This window comes from Tachysurus fulvidraco, chromosome 24 (assembly GCF_022655615.1).
Source record: "Tachysurus fulvidraco isolate hzauxx_2018 chromosome 24, HZAU_PFXX_2.0, whole genome shotgun sequence".
Taxonomy (NCBI): Eukaryota; Metazoa; Chordata; class Actinopteri; order Siluriformes; family Bagridae; genus Tachysurus; species Tachysurus fulvidraco.
Genome location: NC_062541.1, coordinates 17,035,802 through 17,061,717, shown reverse-complemented (window position 1 = coordinate 17,061,717; position 25,916 = coordinate 17,035,802). Strand labels below are relative to the sequence as shown.

General features: G+C 41.1%; 1 protein-coding gene and 1 long non-coding RNA gene across 3 annotated transcripts in view; one reads left to right on the top strand and one right to left on the bottom strand.

Moving 5' to 3' along the window:
- The first annotated feature begins 1,336 nt into the window (after window positions 1-1,336).
- shisa9b (shisa family member 9b) overlaps window positions 1,337-25,916 on the top strand; it is a 51,224-nt gene continuing 26,644 nt past the window's right edge. For both annotated transcript variants that reach the window (XR_007139425.1, XM_027134060.2), the window contains exons 1-2: window positions 1,337-2,223; window positions 3,258-3,370. Coding sequence is in view for 1 of the 2 variants with exons in the window: in XM_027134060.2 (XP_026989861.1) it covers window positions 1,715-2,223; window positions 3,258-3,370 (622 nt within the window). In the remaining variant the exon portion in view is untranslated. The remainder of the gene's footprint in view (window positions 2,224-3,257; window positions 3,371-25,916) is intronic.
- Window positions 19,848-21,882, bottom strand: LOC113634874. The gene is made up of 3 exons (XR_003438659.2): window positions 21,642-21,882; window positions 21,463-21,512; window positions 19,848-21,235 (listed from the first exon to the last, which is right to left on the bottom strand). It is a non-coding gene; the product is annotated as an uncharacterized LOC113634874 (long non-coding RNA).

Below are 25,916 nucleotides of genomic sequence, written 5' to 3'. Positions count from 1 at the left end.
GTTCTGATATGTGCCTATGCCACTCAGGTTTTAAAGGCTCTGTGTTGTTGATCAGAGGATCAGAGTTCAAGCCCGAGCACTAAAAATCTGCCACTGTTGGGCCCTCGATCAAGGCCCTTGACACGCTCTGCTCCAGTGGTGCTGTATCATGTCTGACCCTGTGCTTTGACCTCAATCTCTAAAGTTAGGATATGTGAAGAAAGTAATTCACTGTACTGAAATTTACTCACTCACTCATTTTCTACCGCTTATCCGATCTACCTCGGGAGCCTGTGCCTATCTCAGGCGTCATCGGGCATCGAGGCAGGATACACCCTGGACGGAGTGCCAACCCATCACAGGGCACACACACACACTCTCATTCACTCACACACTCACACACTACGGACAATTTTCCAGAGATGCCAATCAACCTACCATGCATGTCTTTGGACCGAGGGAGGAAACCGGAGTACCCGGAGGAAACCCCTGAGACACGGGGAGAACATGCAAACTCCACACACACAAGGCGGAGGCGGGAATCGAACCCCCAACCTGGAGGTGTGAGGCGAACGTGCTAACCACTAAGCCACCGTGCCCCCCCTACTGAAATTTAAATGTAATCAAATAAATAAAGGTTTCATTTAAATGTGTGTACAATAAAAAAAGTGTTTTGATTGTAATAATTATTTAACAATAGTCTTGAATACAGCACTGAAATTCCATCATCATCATCATCATCATCATCATCATCACTGTTAGAGTATTTTTTAAATGGAATTATCTTCACTGTGATAATATGTAGTATTAGGCAGAAAGGTTAAAAATATGACTTTAAAAACAGACCAACTGTCGACACAAGTTACAGCTTCTTATGTTGGTACAGTTCCAGTAAACTTTATACTAAAATCAGAGGTTTTGTGTGATAGTAATGAGTGAGGAGGTCTGAACGAATGTTGATGAGTGACTAGAAACAGTAAGACGGGCTGATTATGGATGAGACTTCATGCGCAATAGATTTTAAATTTACGAGACTTTTGACAACCTGATCCTTGGCACACAGGTTTGGACGCAACATCTGTCTTGTTGTCAGTCAGCAAGCGTCATCAGTTACTAGTAGGTCCATAGATATGGTTCTGTAGGAACCTACTTGTTTCTCACTTTGTTCGCTCGCACCTTCCCACACTCGAGTGTCTCTCTCTCTCTCCTCCTCTCTCATTACGCACTTGATCCTGTTCAACGTTCGCGCGCGTGCTGCACTCTCTCTCTCTCTCTCTCTCTCTCTCTCTCTCTCTCTCTCTCACACACACACACACACACACACACACACACACACACACACACACACACACACACACACACACACACACACACACACACACAGAGCAGTGATGCATGCGAAGTGATGTAGACTGTCGTAGTGAACAGAGGACATATGTAACGCGCAAAGGGCGGGTTTTATTTTTTTTTGGTGTTTTAAAATGTGCAATGTATTTTTCGGTGGCTGCGCGCAACGACACGAGTAAAACGGAGGCGCCGTAAGTTGCTCGTGATTCCCCGACAACCGACTGTTGCGCCAGGAGAGCGTCAGTCCAGCATGAGCGGAAACGCGGACGGCGGCGACGCGCTCGCGGAAAACGGCCTTTTCGCCACTTCATGAGGCGCGAGCTTTGATTGTTTTGCGTTCCAGAGTGGAAGTGGGTACAAAAGAAAAAAGCGGAAGCGCGCGCGCAGGATGAGAAGCACGGAGCTGCTGCTCGCCTACTTTCTCGTGAAAGTTGTGGCGTGCGACGTAACCGGTGAAAACGCCAGACAAGTCGGGTCGGTGTCCGTGTCTGGTTCCAACGAGTCCCGAGACGGCGAGAGCGGTCTGTCGGAGCCTCCGCACACAGAGGATAAATGCAGGGGCTACTACGACGTGATGGGCCAGTGGGACCCGCCGTTTGTCTGCCGAACGGGCAGCTACCTGTACTGCTGCGGCACGTGCGGCTTCCGCTTCTGCTGCGAGTTCAAGGAGTCGCGCCTGGACCAGCGCGCGTGCACTAACGACGGCACACCGCCGTGGTCAATAACCGGCAGACCGCCACCCAAAAAGAATGACCCGGCGCACGACCCCACGAGGGATAGAACCAATCTAATCGTGTACATCATATGCGGAGTGGTCGCCATCATGGCTCTGGTCGGGATTTTCACAAAACTCGGGCTTGAGAAGGCACACCGACCGCACCGAGAAAACATGTCTAGGTGGGTGACCCGAGGGAAGACTTAACACTATCACCTGGACACATAGATTAGACACAGACAGACAGACAGACAGACAGACAGACAGACAGACGAACGAACAGCATGGACACACTATTGAGCCCATATATCCACAATAATCATTTAAAGGTTTTTAAACACAGTTTTTCTTTTGACTCCAGACATCCCATGGAGTCAGAAATCATAACAATCACACAAGAGGAAAAAGCTCGATCCTCAAATAAACCATGGCTTGAGACATAAACAGGTAACAGTGATATGTAATGTAGGGGTCTTCAGTTATATCAACAAAGGGCTGGTGTGACTGCAGGCATCACAGACAAACACTTGATAGTTGTTTGAAGATGAACTGAATAAACAAGTGCAATCAGGAGTGGCTCCTGCTACTGTAGGTTGGAGTGAAAACCAGAAGCCTCCCCGGACCTTTCCGGATAAGATCGACGACTCCTGACGTTAAACGCACCGTATAAACGTTATGAGCAAACGAACTTACTGTAACAGTAAATGAAATGTGTTTGAAAGTGTGTGTTGTGAAAAAAAAAAACAGGTATAACGGATGTGACAGTGCGAGATGAACATGGTGTGCATGCATTTACACTGTCTCTAAAGATAAATCTGGAGTAGAGAGACGGAAACATTTTAGACTTTTGATTTAGGAAGCTTCTAAATAATCAACTGTTACAATTAAAGCCAGTCATGTTCCTAAACGAGCGATTATTCACCTTTTTATTCAGGATACATTTTCTCGTGTTTACCCGTACAGATCGATTTAGATCACATCAGGTCAATTATTTTCACACACCCCGATTTCACACGGCTATTTTTAAGGACGCACTTTAGGAGTAATACACATCGTGCATGGTTTTTGATTTTGAACATACTGACATGCTCATGTAAAAGCAGAACACACTTCCTGACAGTGTGTCTGTCGGTTTTGAAAGACATCAAGAAAGCAGCACAGTGCTCCATGTCTAATAGCGGTGAGACCTGCTGTAACGATGTGTGTGTCTCTGCAGAGCGCTGGCGCAAGTGATGCGGCAGACGAGAGTAGAGGAACGCGAGGAGAACCTGGCTGTGCACGGACAGCCGTACGAGAACCTGCAGGCCCGGACTACAGGAAATAACCTCCGTGAGTATACATGCGTTATAAACCGTAATGAAATAGACTCTGTGCTAAATTTCAGTTAAGCTTCCCTGTTGTGTACGGCATGTTTAGATCAGATCTTATAGGATACCTGTCAATCACAGACCTCAGGTAGTAATCAGCTGTAATGGCTTTTCAACTTGGCTCCTTTGTTTCAGGTTACTGTAAAACATTCGGGCCCTTGAAAGGAGTTAAATGTGTATTAAAAGATTCTGTATATTCCTGGCCTTTATATGTATATTCAGGCAGTCTTTATGGTCTTTGGTGGATCCCAGCATGTTTTTTTCTTTAGGGTGGATTAGAAGTGAGGTTTTGACTTGGGTGAGTTTGATTCAGAGTAAAGGTGCTGCTGATTCACGGTCAAGTCTCGATCGATTCACTGTGAATTTGATCGAGCAAACAGAACCCAAGAGAAACTGGTAGAAGCAGCTGTGGATTATTCACCTCAGAGAGGCAGCTGTGAGGTCCTATAGCTATTCACAGGGGCACAGATCTCTGACTTGGCCTTCGTTGTGGAAGGGAAGTTGTTACAGCAGGCCATTTTTGGCACATCCGGTGGGCCACAGCACCACTTACATCTACAGTGATCATTTAATGCGCTGGGGTGGTAATTGCCTTGGCTGACTAATACACATAGCAATGCTCTATCTCTCTCACTTTCTACACACATGCATTCAGACGCATGCTGTGAACGCATACGTAAGAAGGACTCTAATCACCATGATAGCGAGCTGCTCATGCTGCGCTGCTCCCAGTGTACACCCCTCCTGGTCTTCCCCCACTAAACCAGCTTGAAGGGATCAAACTGATGATTTGATTTTTTTTTTTGTCACAGTTTATTATTTTTTTAATACAAAGAAAAGCAATAAACTCGTGTTTCTGTCTATAGCTTTATTGTGCAAATGTTAATCTTTGTCTACAAATGCCATCTGATGTGGTATAAATAATGTTGCCATGGCACTAGTGGATTTTGTTCTGTTGAGTCTCCTTGAGGCTTATGTTAGGTGTGCAGATCAATATACACTATATAGCCAAAAGTTTGTGGACAAATGACCATCTTACCTGACCATTGCCGTCTGAAAGGGGATTAACATCAAGACCAGTTCTTCTGTTATTGATATTTACCGAAAACATTTAGATTTTTATGGACGAGCATTTCAGCTTCCATTTCCTGATATTTACATCTAGATACGTGAAACAGCTTTTGATTTTTTCACCCATAATTTTCAAGTGCTCAGAAATATTGGAACCTGTGACTAGGAGGTGATTCTTGTTGCCCAGTTATGCATTTCATTCCCAGCATTTGGCAGACACTTGCATCCGGAGCGACTTACGTTATTTTTATACTACTGAGCAGGTTTAGGGTTAAGGGCCTTACTCAGGGGCCCAACAATGGCAGCTTGGTGGACCTGGGATCGAACACACAACCTTCCGATTGGAAGCCCAACACTTTAAGTACTAGGCTACCACACGCCCTACGTGGTTGGTTTGATTGTTTAAACATTTAATAACTCTGAATGTCAGCACTTGGTTTGAGCTCTGGGTTTTGCCTTTGAATGTATTTGTTGTTAAAAAGAAAAAAATCAAACATAAAACCAGAGAGTCGTCTATGGGAGAAAATCAAGCCATTTTAAGCTGGAAAAAAAAAGAGGGAAAACTGGACAGGCATTGAGCAGAGCCAATACAATTATTTCTGCTATAGATAGAAACCACCGGTGCACTAAACAATCAAACACGGAGCAGGTCAGCCAAGGAAAGGATCAACAAATGACAGAAATATTGTAAGAGCTTTGAAGAAAACCCTAAAAACCTCAGTGTCCAAGCACGGTGGTGGTGGTAGTGTCATGGCTTAGGCTTGCATGGATGCTTCTGGAACGTTCTCACTAATCTTTATCGATGATGGAGCTCATGATGGTATGAATTGAGGAATCTGACAGTTTACAGAGAAATGCGTCCAAATGAATCAGAAGGAACTTTAAAACACTGCCATGTCAATTAAAGACTCTTCCAATATGTTTGTTCACCTCACAGTCAGGTGGTCTGCTCACAACAGGACCCTGTACCTTGGTACAACAGTATCAAGTTGTTAACCACATCTAGATGTACAGTACAGACCAAAAGTTTGGACACACCTTCCAAAAGTTTGGACACACCACCTTTTCAACAGGACAATGACCCCAAACACACCTCCAGGCTGTGTAAGGGCTATTTGACCATGAAGGAGAGTGATGGCGTGCTGTACCAGATGACCTGGCCTCCACAGTCACCGGACCTGAACCCCGATCGAGACGGTTTGGGGTGAGCTGGACCTCAGAGTGAAGGCAAAAGGGCCAACAAGTGCTAAGCATCTCTGGGAACTCCTTCAAGACTGTTGGAAGACCATTTCAGGTGACGACCTCTTGAAGCTCATCGAGAGAATGCCGAGAGTGTGCAAAGCAGTAATCAGAGCAAAAGGTGGCTACTTTGAAGAACCTAGAATATGACATATTTTCAGTCGTTTCACACTTTTTTGTTATGTACGTATATAATTCCACACGTGTTCATTCATAGTTTTAATGCCTTCGGTGTGAATCTACAATGTTCATAGTCATGAAAATAAAGAAAACTCTTTGAATGAGAAGGTGTGTCCAAACTTTTGGTCTGTACTGTATATGAGAAGTGAACTGATCTGTTGAATTGAACTGAACTGATCTGTTGTCTAATGCTCCACATTGAATTTCAAACCCGAATGTCTTTTGTGTATCTGACAACAATCTCTCATATTCCTAGAGAGAATATAAGCTGGAGTGAATCATAACTAGCTACAAATACAAGTCCATTTTAGTGCAAAACCTTCAGGCCTCTGCTAGCAAGATGAAGAATGACCCAAAGCATACATGCGCAAAGGAACGACTTACACAAAAGGAGATCAGTCGTTTTGACTGAGTGAAGCAGAATCTAATCCTGAACCACACTAAAAATCTGTGTTGTGACCTGAAGCATGCTGTGCACAAAAGAAGTCTTGAATTTCCCCTATAGGGGATTAATAAAGGTACATCTCTTATCTCGATTCCAGTCAAGATGGGTCTCGCTGATAGACTTTTACCCCAAAACACTGTCTGGTGTAACAAAATTATAAGGTGCTTCAACAAAGGATTAGTTTAGTGGTGTGCATGCCTACACAACTAGGTTCATTATATATATATTTATATATTTTTTCCACCTCATCATATTCTTATTGTGGTACACGGTGGCTTAGTGGTTAGCACGTTCGCCTCACACCTCCAGGGTCGGGGTTCGATTCCCGCCTCCGCCTTGTGTGTGTGGAGTTTGCATGTTCTCCCCGTGCCTCGGGGGTTTCCTCCGGGTACTCCGGTTTCCTCCCCTGGTCCAAAGACATGCATAGTAGGTTGATTGGCATCTCTGGAAAATTGTCTGTAGTGTGTGTGTGTGTGAGAGTGAATGAGTGTGTGTGTGTGTGTGTGTGCCCTGTGATGGGTTGGCACTCCGTCCAGGGTGTATCCTGCCTCGATGCCCGATGACGCCTGAGATAGACACAGGCTCCCCGTGACCCGAGAAGTTCGGATAAGCGGTAGGAAATGAATGAATGAATGAATGAATGAATGAATGAATGAATGAAGGTTCTTATTGTAAAGTTTTCTACTTAATTTTTATTCATTGTGGGTAGAAAACCTTTTCTTGGTATATAATCACAAATACCTGCTATTTTGAGAAGGATGTGTAAACTTTTTTTTTAATCCACTGTAAATAGTATATAAACAACTGCACTTGGCTACAATATATGGGTTAGCAGTAACACACTTCATATTCTGGGCACTTGACAATGTCATACACCAGAGAAACGAGGAAATGAGGGGGTTGTTATTCAGGGAGAGAGACCATTATGATATTTCTTACATTCTGTCCATTACTTAGCAACAGATGGACCATTCACCCAGGTTACCTCCTGCAGAATGCACAAAATCCTGCATGTACGCTATCTCATACTGTACGTCCCACATCAGAATATGGAAAACGTGGTTGTTGGTTCCAGATGAGCTGGTGTGAGTATTTTAGAGACATTTTCTTAGACACGGAACAATCTATAACATTTATACAGAGTAAGCTTCAGTTCTGTGGGCTCTAATGAAGGCGAGAGGAGAATGACAGCTACAGAAATTCAAATGAAAAAAAATAAAAACTTCTTATTACAACCATAGTGAGCAGTCAGAACATGAATAAGAGTTTGGTGTGAGCAGCAAGTAGCCATGGACCCAACCTGCCTTCAGGGATAGATAGCAGTAGTTCCTGGTGCTGGTGGTGGTATGGTGTGGGGAAAGTTTGTTGGCACCAATAGGGCCTGGTAATGAACACTAGGGAATTCACAAGAATATACAGCTAACACACAACCATCATGTAAACATGAACCAGGACCTCAAAAACACAATGTGGAAAATCCAAACCATGAACAAAACCATGAAGAAATGGGACATTTTGATCCAAATAAAACACGGAGCAGGATAAAGCAGGTTACACAATGAAAACAGGCCATAAAAGTAGGTCAGTCGTTATATTGCTATAAAACTATATGAAGCATTTAACAGAAAAACATCCTGCCATCAAGCACATACCCTTCTGTAAATTTCAGTTTATACAGTAGTAATAGCCACCTGTCTATTATGTTCATAGCACATACTGTATATATTCATCTGTACATTATACTCCTAGTACATATATATTCATCTGTACATTAGACTCCTAGTACATATATATTCATCTGTACATTAGACTCCTAGTACATATATATTCATCTGTACATTATACTCGTAGTACATATATATTCATCTGTACATTATACTCGTAGTACATATATATTCATCTGTACATTATACTCCTAGTACATATATATTCATCTGTACATTATACTCCTAGTACATATATATTCATCTGTACATTATACTCGTAGTACATATATATTCATCTGTACATTATACTCGTAGTACATATATATTCATCTGTACATTATACTCCTAGTACATACACATCTGTAAATTACTCTTTATAGTAATGGCCATATATTTTGTTGCAGCACATATCCTACTGTAAATTTCAGTAAATTTCAGTTATAATTATAACCATCTGTATATTATGTTCATAGTACACATACATCTGTAAATTATTTGCATATTAACACTTTATTTAACTTAACTATGTCTTGTACAAACTGTACATCCTGCACTTACTGCTATTGCACTCTGGTTAGACCTAAACTACATTTCGTTGCCTTGTACTTGTACATGTGTAATGACAATAAAGAATCTAATCTAATCTAATCTAATCTAATCTAATCTAATCTAATCTAATCTAAATGTACATTATTTTATGTTGTTGCTATACAGTACAGACCAAAAGTTTGGACACCCCTTCTCATACAAAGAGTTTTCTTTATTTTCATGACTATGAACATTGTAGATTCACACAGAAGGCATCAAAACTATGAATGAACACGTGTGGAATTATATACGTACATAACAAAAAGTGTGAAACGACTGAAAATATGTCATATTCTAGGTTCTTCAAAGTAGCCACCTTTTGCTCTGATTACTGCTTTGCACACTCTCGGCATTCTCTCGATGAGCTTCAAGAGGTCGTCACCTGAAATGGTCTTCCGACAGTCTTGAAGGAGTTCCCAGAGATGCTTAGCACTTGTTGGCCCTTTTGCCTTCACTCTGAGGTCCAGCTCACCCCAAACCGTCTCGATCGGGGTTCAGGTCCGGTGACTGTGGAGGCCAGGTCATCTGGTGCAGCACCACATCACTCTCCTTCATGGTCAAATAGCCCTTACACAGCCTGGAGGTGTGTTTGGGGTCATTGTCCTGTTGAAAAGGTGGTGTGTCCAAACTTTTGGAAGGTGTGTCCAAACTTTTGGTCTGTACTGTATAATATAATATTTACTTAATTTAAACCAATTCTCTGATTTATTTTAGAAAATAACATCAATTCAATCTTCATTAGATAGTATTATGTTTTATTATATTATTACAATTATAAATGAACCCCATTATTCAGACCAACGCTAATAAACTCATGGTACCCCACACACAGGAGCCAGGTGTGCCGGGTCAGTAGCTCCTAAGCTGTGCTTTAAAACGTATTACTCAGTGGTTACAGTGAATGTGTCAGCGTGAGGAACAGCTTAGCCAAGTGGTGACTGCGAACGACACTGTAATTAATTCTCCTGAGAGCTGGTGTGTGCCATGCTCTGTCCCTCAAGCAGCAGTCAGCTGAGCCCTGACGGAGACCGAGAACTCATTACTGCCGTGCAAACTTACATTCGGCTCCATCATCTAGTTATTTATTAAAACAGCTGAGAGCACACTGGGTTTAAGCAGCATTTGGGTGACCAAAATAAGGGCTGTCCCATATGTAGGAGAGGAGAAAGACAGCCGTCTTCCTTATTTTGAAGATGGTGAACGAAGCCACATTAATGTATTTACTGGAGGGCTTTGTTTGTTTATTTATTTATTTATTTATTTATTTATTTATTTATTTATTTATGCCACGTGCCAGTCGGTTTTGTTTGCTGACTGCTCATATTATAGCATATAATATATATGCTGTAAATCACGATGGAAGCTTATGCAGTTATTATTAAATAATCCGTGTACCTACAAGTCATCTACAGTATATACATACCATCAGTGTCTCTTATACAGTAATTATACCACATGCTAATATTACTAGTCATAGTGTAATACATTTTATGACAGATGTTAAAAGATATGTTTTATGAAATATGTCCTTACAGCCTATAAAAAAATGAAACTCTATAAATGCTTTTAAATCCAGTAGTTGTTATTATTTTATTGTTATTTAATGTTGTTATCATTTTACTATCTTATTATAATGGTATAATATTTAACAGTGCTTATCAGTCAATTGTTTTATTGACAACTGTAATAATAATAATAATAATAATAATAATAACGATAATAATAATAATAATAATAATAATAATAATAATAATAGTAAAAAATAAATTATTATTATTATTATATTAATTATTATTAGATGATTATAGTGGTATTAATCTACATAATCCATTGATGTTGTACCACCAGCATGTCCTTGGCGTTTAACATCATGCTTCACTACACATTGTCCTTGTGAAGAGCAGCTTATCAAGTGGTGACTGCAAATGACACTGTAATTAATTCTCCTAGGAGCGTGTGTGTGTGTGTGTGTGTGTGTGTGTGTGTGTGTGCGCGCGTGTGTGTGTGTGTGTGTGTGCTGTTTAACCGTTCTATTCTTTTGGACAATATTTTCTTTATCATTTTGGGAGAAGGTCACGACAAGTCCTACCTCTCACCTGAGACATGTTCTATCAGCTCAGAGCAAATGAGACGAGATGTTTATTTCAAATATTAAGAAGATTATAACACGCTAGAATAAGGTTTATTTTAACGATGGACTACTTTCACAAAGGCTCAGCCCTGTGCCCATTCCGTTCTGATTCCTGAATTGTGTGATTGTTGAGCTTTGGGACAAAGATACATTTATAAAGTTCCTTTAACCTGCACCACAGTGGAAATGGGCTTGAGGTAAAAAAAAAAAAAAAAAACCAGCTGCCATTTGATTCGTGAAACGTAATGCTCTGTCCGTGTAGATCTGCCAGAAGTCTCTTACAGAGGATGTGACAGCTGGCAACAGCAGCCGCTGAATGAATTCCTAAGAGTATAGAAACACCTTAACTGGCTCAAATCTAACCCCGAGCAGGAGAAGGCATTTCATCTTACAGCAGGAAAATGACTCTAAAGATACTAGTAGGTTTTTTAGAGTTGTAGTACATAAGTCCAGAAGGGCCATGCATAAAGATGTTGTCCCTAAGATATCAATATATTTTTCTAAGCGTTCTAATTTTTCTATTCATTTGTATTTTTCCTAATTGCCCATCTGGGAATGATATGCTACATCTATTAAACTATTAATCTATTAATTCAGGGCAGTGGAGGCTCAAGTGGTTTGCTCCAGTGATGCTGTATCATGTCTGACCCTGTGCTCTGACCCCAACCTCCAAAGTTACGTTATGTGAAGAAAGAATTTCACTGTGCTGAAATGTACATGTGACAAAATAAAGGCTTCTTCCATCCATCAAGCCTTATCTTTGTCAAGTGCTAGACCAGGTGTAAAGTATTGAGAAAAAGGTGTGGTTAGATGGTTGGATGGATGGATGATGGATGGATGGATGGATTTACTTTATTGATCCCAAAGTGGAAAAACAGTCACCCGAGCTCAAGGTGAAACCCACAACCTTGGAGCTATAAGGCCGTTACCCTTCCACTGCACCAGCAGGTTCCTGTTAAGGAGCTGCCTGATGTATAACAGTGCTGTTGAGAAACCTGAGCAAACAATTTTCATTGTCGTGAGAAAACAACTTTTGCTATAATGATGATCAAATTTGCACCAGAAGCAATAATTTAAGTAAAACCATTAAATGAGAGCTCCATTTATTCTTTAAATTCGATAGTTATTTAATCAAAAACTCAATCCAACTAAACATTTTAGTGACCTTGTCAAAAATATACAGTACTTCATTCATTCATCCATCCATTTTCTACCGCTTATCTGAGCTACTCGGGTCACGGGGAGCCTGTGCCTATCTCAGACGTTAACAGTTTTCCAGAGATGCCAATCAACCTACCATGCATGTCTTTGGACCGGGGGAGGAAACCGGAGTACCCGGAGGAAACCCCCGAGGCACGGGGAGAACATGCAAACTCCACACACACAAGGCGGAGGCGGGAATCGAACCCCCGACCCTGGAGGTGTGAGGCGAACGTGCTAACCACTAAGCCACCGTGCCCTCCTTTATCTCAGTACTTTATATTAACTATTGGAACGGTGCCTAATCAATCAGAGCCCTGTGATATACCACTACAGCTTCCGTATAAAATAAAGCCGTCACACGATTAATCCAAGTGTGTTGAACAGATGTTTAAGACATCTGCTTGGCTGTGAAGTGAGAGAGTACTGAATTTAGCTGATTACAGAGATAAACGATCTGACGCACACACTCACTCACACTCTCACGATCCCCACAGATCCTTGACTCATGAAAATGTCACAACTCCTGGTACAGTAATCAGAGTTTAAAAGCATTTTTTTTTTCAAGGTGTCAGATCTCATAGACACCTGACATGCCTGGGAATGCTTTGGATGATGTAGTACAGCCTCTGTCTTTTCCCTGAAATTACTGATCTAAATTCATTAACATTTATAAGCAGAGAAGGAGAGAGCTTTGGCAGATCAATCATTCATCTTTCTTTAAACAGAGACCTCTCCTATTCTTCTCTACCTCCTCCTCCTGGAATAATTAGCAGTTCATTTCCTGCCAGCAGCCCTGCTGATAGGTAGGTGGCTGTGCGCTGTGGTAGCTCAGGTGGATGGCTTTAGAGGCTGGCAGTCAGTGTGCTGGACTCTGTTTCACAAATACCACAGACGCAGGACGGCTATTAGAAAGAAAAAAAAACGAGAACGCACGAAATCACAAACATATAAATAAGCATTAATTAGCATTACGGCATAAATAGCAAGTGGCTTTGGAAAGTGGAGCGCAGATTGTGGATCTTCACACTTCTGAAGCTGACATTCACAGATGAGAGCAGAAAAAGGGATACATGTGGTGCAGTGTGTGATGTGGCTCTGTGGAGAGCTGTGAGCCAGCAGGACGAGCGGACTTTACTGGGTCAGAGAGGGCCATCAGTCAAACACTCCTTCTGCTCACTCTGTAAACGATTAGGGAAGATTGTAGGCAAACAGATCCCCATGTGATCTACTGAGAGCTACTAGATACTATTTTGGATGTTCACTTAAAAGGAAACTCTGTGAGTTTAGTTGCATGTAAGTGGAACAGAACCTGGAGTGTTTTTTCTTTGACTTTGCTCAGTATGTTAACAAACATTTAAGATGAAGGACATCAGTAGATCCACACGATGAGCCTCTATCACAGCAACCAGCATTAATAAAGTACTAGGAAAAATGAGCCGATAGTTCAAGCTTTAGTTAAAAAAACTTAGCTATTTGTAGTGATGAAAAAAATGTCAGTAGGTCAGTTTTCCATCATATGTTTCTGTCATGGTTACGTTACAGTGTAGTGTGTAGTAGTGCAGTACTGTCAGAGTGTCAGCGGTGTTAGAGAGAGCGGTGTTAGAGAGAGCGGTGTTAGAGAGAGCGGTGTCAGAGAGAGCGGTGTTAGAGAGCGGTGTTAGAGAGAGCGGTGTTAGAGAGAGCGGTGTTAGAGAGAGCGGTGTTAGAGAGAGCGGTGTTAGAGAGAGCGGTGTTAGAGAGTGGTGTTAGAGAGAGCGGTGTTAGAGAGAGCGGTGTTTGAGAGAGTGGTGTTAGAGAGTGGTGTTAGAGAGAGTGGTGTTAGAGAGAGTGGTTGTTAGAGAGAGCGGTGTCAGAGAGAGCGGTGTCAGAGAGAGCGGTGTCAGAGAGAGTGGTGTTAGAGAGAGCGGTGTTAGAGAGAGCGGTGTTAGAGAGAGCGGTGTTAGAGAGAGCGGTGTTAGAGAGAGCGGTGTTAGAGAGAGCGGTGTTAGGGAGAGCGGTGTTAGAGAGAGCGGTGTTAGAGAGAGTGGTTGTTAGAGATAGCGGTGTCAGAGAGAGTGGTTGTTAGAGAGAGCGATGTCAGAGAGAGCGGTGTCAGAGAGAGCGGCGTCAGAGAGAGCGGTGTTAGAGAGTGGTGTTAGAGAGAGTGGTGTTAGAGAGAGTGGTTGTTAGAGAGAGCGGTGTTAGAGAGAGTGGTGTTAGAGAGAGAGTGGTGTTAGAGAGAGCGGTGTTAGAGAGAGTGGTGTTAGAGAGAGCGGTGTCAGAGAGAGCGGTGTCAGAGAGAGCGGTGTCAGAGAGAGCGGTGTTAGAGAGAGCGGTGTTAGAGAGTGGTGTTAGAGAGAGTGGTTCTTAGAGAGAGTGGTGTTAGAGAGAGCGGTGTTAGAGAGAGTGGTGTCAGAGAGAGCGGTGTCAGAGAGAGCGGTGTTAGAGAGAGCGGTGTCAGAGAGAGCGGTGTTAGAGAGAGCGGTGTTAGAGAGAGCGGTGTTAGAGAGAGTGGTTGTTAGCGAGAGCGGTGTCAGAGAGAGCGGTGTCAGAGACAGTAGTGTTAGAGACAGTAGTGTTAGAGACAGTAGTGTTAGAGACAGCGGTGTTAGAGACAGTAGTGTTAGAGACAGCAGTGTTAGAGACAGTAGTGTTAGAGACAGCAGTGTTAGAGACATTAGTGTTAGAGACAGCAGTGTTAGAGACAGTAGTGTTAGAGACAGCAGTGTTAGAGACAGTAGTGTTAGAGACAGCAGTGTTAGAGACAGTAGTGTTAGAGACAGCAGTGTTAGAGACATTAGTGTTAGAGACAGCAGTGTTAGAGACAGTAGTGTTAGAGACAGCAGTGTTAGAGACAGTAGTGTTAGAGACAGTAGTGTCAGGGCCCTTTTACACCCGGTCACTTCATGTGTTGTCTCTGATCCGATAGCTATCTGATTGGTTAAAACTGTTCCATTTACATCAGGCCACATAAACGCTTCTCGACGAATGGGATATCGATCCGATCTTTCTGCTCCCGCCCAAAATGCTGATATATTTGACCTCATTTCCAGGGTAACTGTAATGGAACACGCTTTGGTGTATGCAGTTGCTACAAAAAACAGCGTTTACTGTTTGCTGTATTTTCGCTGGCAGCAGCAGTGCAATTTAAGACCAAACGAGACGCCTGGGTGAAAGATCGGCGCAGCACTGGTGAGAAAACTGGTGTTTCTGTCGCGATGCACGACTCGCGAGTCACCTGCGAGTGACGTAGTTCCGTTTGGGAGGATTATAGCGCTGACGTATGTGGCTCGAACGACCACATTCATTTACACTTGTCCAGTTTCATCTGAAACGCGTCCCAGACCTCCTCCTGAAGGGGTTTGTACCATCGGGGTTATATCCGTCTACAAAACCGTTTCGGGGGGCATTTAGACCTGGTCTTTTTACCGTCGGGTAGATATCGGATCACAGAAAACACAGGAAGTGACCAGGTGTAAAAAGCCCCTCAGATACAGCAGTATTAGAATGTAGATACTGTAGAAACTGTTGGGAATGAAAGTTTTTTTTTCGGCCATACTGAAAGGTTTTGCCTCAGTCCGAGGTTGTATGCACTCTGAAGCAGGTTTTCTCTGTGTACTGTATGGCAACGTTTTTTTCTTCTCTTAATTCTGACTCATACCTGCCACTCAGAAACATCCCTACAACATGATGCTGCCATCATTGAGATGGTTTTATCCAGTCGATAAGCAGCAGCAGGTTTTACAAGATGATGTATGTTCTAGCTACTCTACCATTGAGTCCTGTTTGATGTAGCTTTTCTGACATTGGTAAACTTTTTCAAAAACATCCCCATCTTTGTGGAGGACTTCCAGAGATATGTGTACCGTACTTGGTCATGTCTCTGACCAAAGCCCTTTTAGCCCAGTTACCGATTTAGTTTTTGGTCTGTTTTTGGTCTTAGTTTTTGGTCTGACATCTTGGTCTGACATCTCAATGCAGCCAAAGCAAACCCGAGCTGAAATCGTAGGCCCTGAACAAAGGGACCGAATGCATTTACTTTTTAATTTTGCTTAAACGATTAAAAATAGTTTGAGATGTCAGTCTAAAATATTTTGTACAGTTTTAATGATAAAAAGTAAATGAAATCTATTTGAAATGAAACCTACAGCATAAAGTAACACAGCAAATCTGATGCGGTCTGAACATTTTCTGTGAATACATCAAGGCTAAATGCTGCACAAGTAGAAAAGAGGTTTTGACTGAAAAGATGTAAAGACGTGCCAATTCCCATATTTGCATATTGACAAATTAGATTTCTTTTCCTGTCCACATTACAGTGGTGCAGTTCAGAAACTGTGAAGTGTTTCTGAAGATCTGCTCTCAACATGGCAGCATAAAAAAAGCTGCTATTATGGTGTCAGTGCTGCAGAAGCATGTAATCCTTTCTCAGTACCTGAATAACATGAACAGCCTGTCAGGAGACATCAAAGTTGGTAATAATAACAGCTTTGTCTTAAAACCAAAGGAGCCCACTAAAGTGCTCAGCATCCTTTTCAAACAATGATCCTTTTCTCCTTCCTATGATTGTGTTGCCTGCAGACTTCATTCCTGCATCTAGAGATAAAGCTAGAACCAAATATTTTGCGACACCTTCGGTTCCTTCCTGCTGCAGCACAGACTATTGAGGTGGATATGAAGTTCCCTGATAAGGAAAGCTGGAAATGTTCCTTCATTAATACTGCGTTATTACGTATTATACATCAAATCAGGAGGGGAAAAAAAAATCTTTCCCATAAGCTACAGCCTTAGTAAGTAAAATTTTGTTAAGTAAAATAAATAAATAAATAAATAAATAAATAAATAAATAAAGATTTGCCCTTCATATTTCATACAAGAAATTTCATTACAAATGATATTTTTCACAACAACATGAGAATCTCTGAAATATTTTCTTGAGTTTCAGAGTGTGTACTTGAGCTGGCACGGACGATATCTTATGATAGATTTTAGATCAAATCTATGAGTGTTGTCTGATCACGTGCTTCAGCTGAAGAGATTAGACATGAGGAAAATCTGACCTTTTCTACAGAGAAGATAACATGATCAATATGACACACTTGCTTACATTTAAAAGGTAACAGGGAGCTAGAAATAGTGCATAATCCTGACGATTAAATATTGAAGTTATTGACCGTTAATTTTTTATTTAGTTGTAAATATTTGTGGAATAAATGTGAAAAGCTTCTGTTTAATTGTAAACAATGAGCACAGATTCTTAGACTTTTACACTGCAACGGATCTATCGACATGAACTTAAGAGGAGGATTTAAGCCACCGACTGCACTGTGCATCTGCATCGTCGGCTGTAGCTTGAGTCTGAATGTCACTGAAAGGTTAATGTAATGCAAGCATTTTATGAATTAGAACCGGTTTTGGGGGGTTTTGGGGGTGATAGGAGGGTCACTCTGAATTAATAAGTCAAGAGCACGGGGCAATTTAAGAGATCTGGTGATGATCACTTATAAATGGGATTTATCTGAAAAATCTGAAAATAGAACTTTTATCCTATTAAGTATTACTTAGTTAAATATATTGTAAATTATTGAGCTGATATCTTGATGTCTTTATTCTTCTACCTCCTTCTTATTTCTTTTGGGAGATACTTTGCGTAATTTTAATTGTTTTTTCTAGAAAGCAGCAAAATTAGCTGCGAACACACAGTAGCTTGTCACATACACAGTCAAACACAGTACAAAATAGTTAATTGCTTCTTAATGTGCATGTAGCTCAAATTGTGCTAAGGCTGAGGTAGTAGGTGTTGTGCAAAGTCCAGGCTCTAGATGTTCTTCTCTAGAAGCTCCTTCTCATTCTCTCTGTGTTCTCCTTCAAGGTGTGGAAATGCTTCCCTGAACACGACAGAGATTGTCCAATGGCTGAGGTCCTTTACTATTTTCCTGGCCTTGGTCCACTTTCCGCTATATTATTATTATTATTATTATTATTATTATTATTATTATTATTATTATTATTATTATTATTATTATTATTATTATATCTGTAGTTTTGATACTTCTCCCTCCTATTGAAGTGTTTCATCATTTCACTTTGAATCATTTCACCAATTTAATAAATAACTTTTGGATCTTTCTTTAAAATAGGTCATTCATAAACACATCATTTCAAAACCTCTCATGGCTTTATCTATAGAACATTTAACTTGCACCCTTTTCCAGAGCAACATACATTTTTATCTCATTTAATACAACTGAGTAATTGAATTTTACGAGTCTTGCTCAGGGACCCAGCAGAGTCAGCTTGGTGGATCTGGGATTTGAACTCACAACCTTCCACTCTGTGAATGAACACTATAACTACTTTGATTACACCTGCTCCTCTTTTTCTACCCATCTGGAGGCATCCAGAGATTGTAGCAGATCCAGTTGTGTTTTGTGTCATGAAGATTTTTAGACCTTTGTTGAGATGAGGCCAAACCTGTGAGGATCTTGAGGCATCTAGAGATGTTCCAGCTCCAGTTGGATTCCGTTTCATGAAGTATCTGGACATTCTAAGAGAAGATGTCAACTCCATGTGGCCTTTGAGGACGACGATCTCTTCATCAATACACAATTGTCAGACTGTATGTATATAATCACACCCTCCAGTGTCACCCAAATGAGCATGAGGTTCACTTTTGAGTCTGGTTCCTCTCAAGGTTTCTTCCTCTTCCATCTAATTGAGCTTTTCCTCACCACAGTCGCCTCAGTCACCTCAGACTATTAAGAATATTAATCTTGAAGGTTTGTGTTATATTAACCTTAATATAATTGAGTATACATCGTTAAAAGTGCTACACAAATAAATTTGAATCGAATTGAATGTATGTTAAATTATAGAAATGTCTTAACACAACAGGTTCATTGCTCTCCAAGGGTTCTGTCGGCCAGAACCGGAGGGTTCTTTACAGAACCTCAAGCACCTTCTTCATTTAAGACCAATCTCTGATAGACAGAGATTTTTATCGAGTTACTTGGGTAATTCATGTTAAAGCAGGCACAGCAACAGAAGATTCAGCCTAGAGCTCTGTCTGGATCAGGATTGGAAACTGCTGGTCAAAATCACTTCCAGCCAGTAACCTGACAGCAGTATTGAGTAATAGCTTTGGGAAATATTTGTTCATTAATATTTATAGCATTTCAGGCACAGCACTGAATATTTATAATAACCACATGAGACTGTATCACTGTGGTGGTGAATCCAACTTTTTTTTTTTTTTTAAGAATTTCTTGGGAAAACATCGACTTCCACATTCATAAACTGTTAAAATCATTCGAGTTTTAAATGGCAGATTTTACTGCCACATTAAACACTAAACATAACCCGGCTTTGTCTAGCAGATCTTTGTCACTTACTCTGTTTATAGCCTTTATCCGCATCCATATTTCAGTGCCTGTTAGTTCATAGCACATTAGGAGTCATATTACATTTTAATAATGCAGTATGACCATGATCACAAAATTGCCCATTAAAATTCACAGCTTTTTGGGGGTTTAATAGAATTATCATAAAACATGGACCTTGTCGAGTTGGTTAAAACACCAGATTATCTACCAACAAGCAGGACATTCATTAAAGCAAAGAGAGAGTCATTCACCTCAAACATGAAGATTCATCTGTTTCACTTCTAACATGCAAAACTGTTTTATTTTAAACTGTTAATGAAACTATGGTCAGAAAATATATACCCCTTTAATTCTGACTATTAATCAACGATCACATCCATCCTCAACACTACATGTGTATTAATAACAGATATTGTATCATCATGAACTTATTCGAAGCAACAGCCTTTATTATTATGTTTGTCACATTATCAGTTAATATACTAATCCACTTTGCTAAAAAGTACAAGGTCAAGAATTAAATGCACTGAATATGATGTTTGTACAGGTTTATGTTGAGCAGCTTGATCACAATACCTTTTACTCGTGCATCAGTTGACTCTAACGTGTGTGCTGGTGTCTCTTTAGACTATAACTTGGAAAGGAGTTTAATTCAGTTCAGTTTTATTTGAATATCTCTTTTAACGATGGACATTGTTACAAAGCAGATTTTAAATTGATCGATTTATCAAATGAGGAAGTCAGAGGTGAAGATGGTGAGGAAAACCTTCCTGAGATGATATGAGGAAGAAACTTCCATCGTCGTGTGTGAGAGCAGATGGAGAGAGAGATTATAAATCATTTCCCTTCTACAACTGTGCCCTATATGATGAGAAAGTGGAGCTCATTTTAGTTTGAAGATGAAGTCGGTCTTGTTGAAGTGATGAAGAACTGATCACTGATGGAGGCTCCAGTGTAAAACTGTTCATATCGACTGCAGTCCAAAGTCATCTCCATGGGTTCTGATGGAGGATTAACCTCATGTATCTCAGGCTCCATGTGTTCCATCTTCAGGAGCACTGCAGGACCTTTCCACACGACAACCGGCTTCTGTTTAGTGTCACTGAACATAATTTGGTCTTAAATCGCAGACCTCTATTGCTTGATACTGTATATTGTAGCTGAGATTGAATGCATGGCAGGAATAATTTATGAATAATATATAACCTAAAAAAAGAAACGATACATGGACATGTAACAAATGAAAGAAAAGTGTGTGGCTCTGATGCATTATGACGTCATTCTGCTGCAATGTTTTGACTCGACTTGTCCTCTTACAGAGAAAAGTCACTGCAAATCAATACAAAGGTACTAACATCGCCGATCGCCTTTATCTCATGATGAAACATGTCCATCGTGATGGGAGTGGCTTCTTCCAGGATGACAACGTCCCTAATCACAAGGGCACGAGGGCTTACCGAATGGTTCGATGAGTTTGAACATTATGGAAATTATGTTTTGATTATTTTGGACCGACAGGATAGCTTGTGCTTCTCACCAGCGCTATCATCAAAACCACATGAGGAAATATCTTTAGGAAGAACAGTGTCCATCCCTTCGGTACAGTTCCAGTAAAATCCTGTAAAGTCTGTTCCAAGATGAACTGAAGCTGTTCTGTTGACTCATCGTGACACTATACATTGCTAAACTGTTCCATCTGACATTAAATTGCCACTCGACTGTATCTGTCCTAATAGGAATAAAACTCAACAGCAACGGCTGTCATAGTCTATCCTATAATCAGTTACAGTTCAGCCTGAAGCAACACACAAGTGTTTTATTCCACTTGTATAACTTTTTTAGAGCAGGGCCGTGTGGTCAGGGGACGCAGGTGAGGCTCTGAGGCACTGCCTCACTTCTCTTCCTAAAAATTAAACACAAATAATGGTAATAAATTAAATAATTATTAATTAGACATTGGACATTTGTGCTATAAATGTCATTTCTGTATGGCTCTGATCATTTCAATCATTTTATAGGCAAAATCGTTGAATTTGCTATTTTCTTGTTCAAAAACAGAGGAAGGACTCTATGTGATTTAGCAACGGGTTCAGCCTTTAGGGGGCGTGTGTGATCCCAGAGGGTTTTTACTTGTTCTGCTGTTGCTCTTCTCCACAGACATGGCCCCCAAGCGGCATTCACTAAATTCCAGGGGTGAAAAAAAGAGCATAAGTTCATACAGGTAGATTTATTTTAGAAAACAAATAAACAACCAAAAACTACACTTATGGTTAGAGTTAGGGTTAGATTATCAAATAGGCCACGCCTACCCGATGATGCAATATCCGTTACGCTGTTCTGAAATCCATGGAAATCCATGGCAAGCACCAGTATGGTAGCTACAAATGAGTGCATGGCAGCTTAGTTTGATTTTTGCTTTATCAGCAAAAATGGAAGATTCTATTTCAAAGCTTAAAAATTTCTCACAACTGGACTGGACTGGAAACGGGAGGTCATACAGTAAATATCCAGTAATCGATGTGCAAGCAGCTCATTGAATGGTCAGTTGAAGCTACTCTATTGAATTCATATAGTTGAATATGATTCTGATTCTTGATTCTTATTCACAATTGATTCAGGATTTTTTTCTCTCTTGTGGAGCATCTGCACAGTAAACTTAATAATAAGCAATAAAGTGCTCATTTCCTGACCAGTCACTATCTAGAAGCCTATTTGTTACAGCACAGCACATTTCCCTTTATGGTAAAGTTGGCCATGACATGTGCGGTGGCAGTCAGGTACACTGCGTGGTGTAGGTGGGCTTGCATTTCCTGCAACAATCGATTTTCCTTTTAAAAAAAACAAAAACAATCGCCTTTAGCACTTTTCAGGCTATTTTTACAGTACAGTTGTACCACATGACTGATATTACTTCTACATTTGATCTGATAACATATGCATAGTGGTGCTTTTATTGGCGTGGTTTACTGTATGTCACCGTCACAACATGATTCCCAGGTAGTTCACATCCTATAATCTCTAAACCATGAGAAATCGTGTCCGAACTTTTCACACCATAGTCGCACAACCCTGAACCGATGCTTTGTTAAAGCTTTCAATTTTATTACCCCACTGAGTGCTTGTGGGTAAGAGATTATCATCGTGACACATCTTGACCTGGCAATATTTCCCTGCTCTTTCTTGCAAAAATATTTCAGATCTTAGATCGTACAGATTGTAAGAGTATGTCCTGTGCATGACCTAATTCCGGTCACGTCACAGATTAGTGGCTCACTCTGTCAAAAACACCAATCTTCTTTTGGTCGTTCCTTTGTCGATACGGAAGCATACTTTGGTTCATTGTCATGCTGAAAGGTGAGATTCCGTTTCATCTTCAACATACTACCAGATTTGTCAACCCAAAGTTTATGTCTCAGAAGAGCCTCTTTTCAGGTCTCTGGTTGCTGGATGTTAAACCAGACTATACACACAACAAGTGTTGTGAATATAAAGTCGTATTCACGATGCAGCACTCAAAGTCAAAGAGATGTGAGGATGATGAGTGCTGGTGTAGTTGCCTGAGCCTTCATGTGTGTGCACAACAGCATAAAAATCAAAGACCTGACATTTTAACTCTTCTTCCTCTTTATACAGTGACCTTTAGTGCACAAGAGGTAACACAACTTAAACCACAACATCAAATTCAGAAAGCTGACAGCAGAACAGAACCACAAAAACAACAACAATGCTTTTAGCAGAGAAGACGACCCATTCCGTATGATGATGATGCTCCCATCACCATGCTTCACCATGCTGGGTGTGATGTTGTCGTAAGCATACTGTACTGTATACTGCATGTGCAATTCGTCTTTCTTTTTGATATTTCAATTTCATACACAAATTGTTAGAGGTTATTACATTATATATGACAAAAAATATCCTGCATATAAAAATGACAAATCTGGCAGAAATAGATTTGGGTTTAAGGGCTTATCATAGTCATGTGTTTATTTCCTGTACTGTAGATTAAAAGCGGTTTTGTCGGTTTGCACCGCAGTCACAAAGGCAAAGTTTTGCTTCTGGATTGTGGGAGTGTAACTTGAAATAAGGACAAAAATGGTTCAGACTTAGGTTCAAGACGAAGCAATGACTTAATAATGACCACTGAATCTTCAACGGAAATCCAGAACACATAGACCAGACCGAACCCGGACGACGTTAAGGACACGGTGGCTATGGAGATATTAAGCACGTTACACAGTAGTTTTGCTCTCAATCAAGTGAAGAGCAGGGAGAATTCCAGGTCAGGCTGAGGATTGAAAGAGAGAGAATCAAAACTTTCAGTTTTTTGGAGTCCACAATCCCTTAATGGAATGATTAAACAGAAATTAATAGACAAGTTGTGCTAATTAGGACATAATTTCCCAGTGGTCAAATGAGATATAACTTTGGAGTTAATTGCTTGAAATGATCTGTTGTGTCTGATTAAGTGTTCGAGGGCTCATAGGAAAGGCTTCAGTAGCTCAACTATTTTTATTAACTTCACCAGTAGCCTAATTTGTTTGTGTCTGACAGTCAGGTTCATGTACCAGGACGGTTTAAGGTATCGTCTTTAATTTGTTCTGCTATAATAGTTCTTTATTGGTTAAGTCATGTATAAAAGAAATGCCTTTTTTTTTTGTATTTCCTTCCTAAGTGTTAATGAAATGATAAAGTTTTTGGAGTTGTATAAAAGATCCATTTAAAAGAGTAATTTGGCAAATGAGGTGAAGACGATTATTTTGCTTGCAATTCATCAGCAGCGCTTTTTGTAAAGTGTCTCTCAAAGCCTGTTGCGCTTTCATCGCTAAATAGAAATGTACTGAGCAGAACTGAGTCCCGCTTCTTATGGTACAAAAACTTTATTGGAATGAACTCCTTGACACTGAAGTCAAAGAATTCATATGCAGAATTTAACCACAGTAGAAACCCAAGAACAAAAATTGAGAAAATTTGAGGCAAAAACATGGTCAAGGGACAGTAATAGTAATAATAATTTATGCTATATAAAGACAGGGCTGTCAAGTCTCAGGCATTGAGAGTGACAGTCACGCATTTCGGTCTTTTATCACACTCTCCGGCCACATCGTATTTCTCACGCAGAATTTTTTTTGACTATTTATCATTCCGCAGCGGCCAGCGATCTTTACCAAACACGACATCTCCCCCATATTATAACCAGGAAGTGTCCTTTGACACTCACTCTCTCTCTCACTCACTCATTTTCTACCGCTTTATCCGAACTACTCGGGTCACGGGGAGCCTGTGCCTATCCCAGGCGTCATCGGGCATCGAGGCAGGATACACCCTGGACGGAGTGCCAACCCATCGCAGGGCACACACACACACACACACACACACACACACACACACACACACACACACACACACACACACACACACACACACACACACTACGGACAATTTTCCAGAGATGCCAATCAACCTACCATGCATGTCTTTGGACCGGGGGAGGAAACCGGAGTACCCGGAGGAAACCCCCGAGGCACGGGGAGAACATGCAAACTCCACACACACAAGGCGGGGGCGGGAATTGAACCCCGACCCTGAAGGTGTGTGGCAAACGTGCCGAACGTGCTACCCACTAAGCCACCGTGCCCCCTCCTTTGACACAGGGTTAGTCAATATTCTGGAGTGTGTGACCTCTGTCGATGAGCAGATTGTCATTTACATTTACGGCATTTGGCAGACGCCCTTACAAAGAGCGACGTACAAAAGTGCTTAAGTCTCTATCATTGGATACATTAACTCTGGATCACTGGGTTACATACTTAAGATACCATGAGTCTAAAACACTGTGGGGGTTTTTAATATACTGTACATACATACATACATACATACAACAAACAAGGGAGGAAGTGCTAGCTGAAGTGTTTCATGAATAAGTAGGTCTTCAACCGTCGTTTGAAAATTGCCAGTGACTCAGCTGTGTTGTAGTATACTTGCCTCTTACCCTGAGAGATGGTGGAACCAGTCGAGCAGTGCTGTAGATCGGAGGGTGTGGGGTGCAGTGCGAGGAGTGATGAGGGCTTTGAGGTAAGAGGGAGCTGGTCCATTTTTGGCTTTGTAGGCCAGCATCAGTGTTTTGTGTGCAGCTACCCGAAGCCAGTGGAGGGATCGCGGCAGCTGGGTGGTATGTGAGAACTTTGGCAGGTTAAAAAAAAGTCGTGCATTTTGGATCATTTGCAGAGGACGGATTGTGTTCATAGGTAGACCTGAAAGCAGCGAGTTGCAGTAATCCAGTCTAAAGATGACAAGAGACTGAACAAGTACCTGAGCAGCCTGTGTGGACAAAAATTACTGAATCCTTCTAATGTTGTAGAGAAGGAACCGACATGAGCGAGTCACGTTAGCAACATGAGAGGAAAGGGACAGATTATTGTCCATGGTTACCCCAAGGTTGTGAAATGTGACTGAAGGGGAGAGCAGATCATTATGTATGTGTTTATCTTCCTTTAATGCAGCCTATGAAGGTGTTGGGAGTTAACTGGTGAGTGGAGTCAGGTGTGTTATGTGAGGTAGAAGCTGAACTTTCCATAACTGGA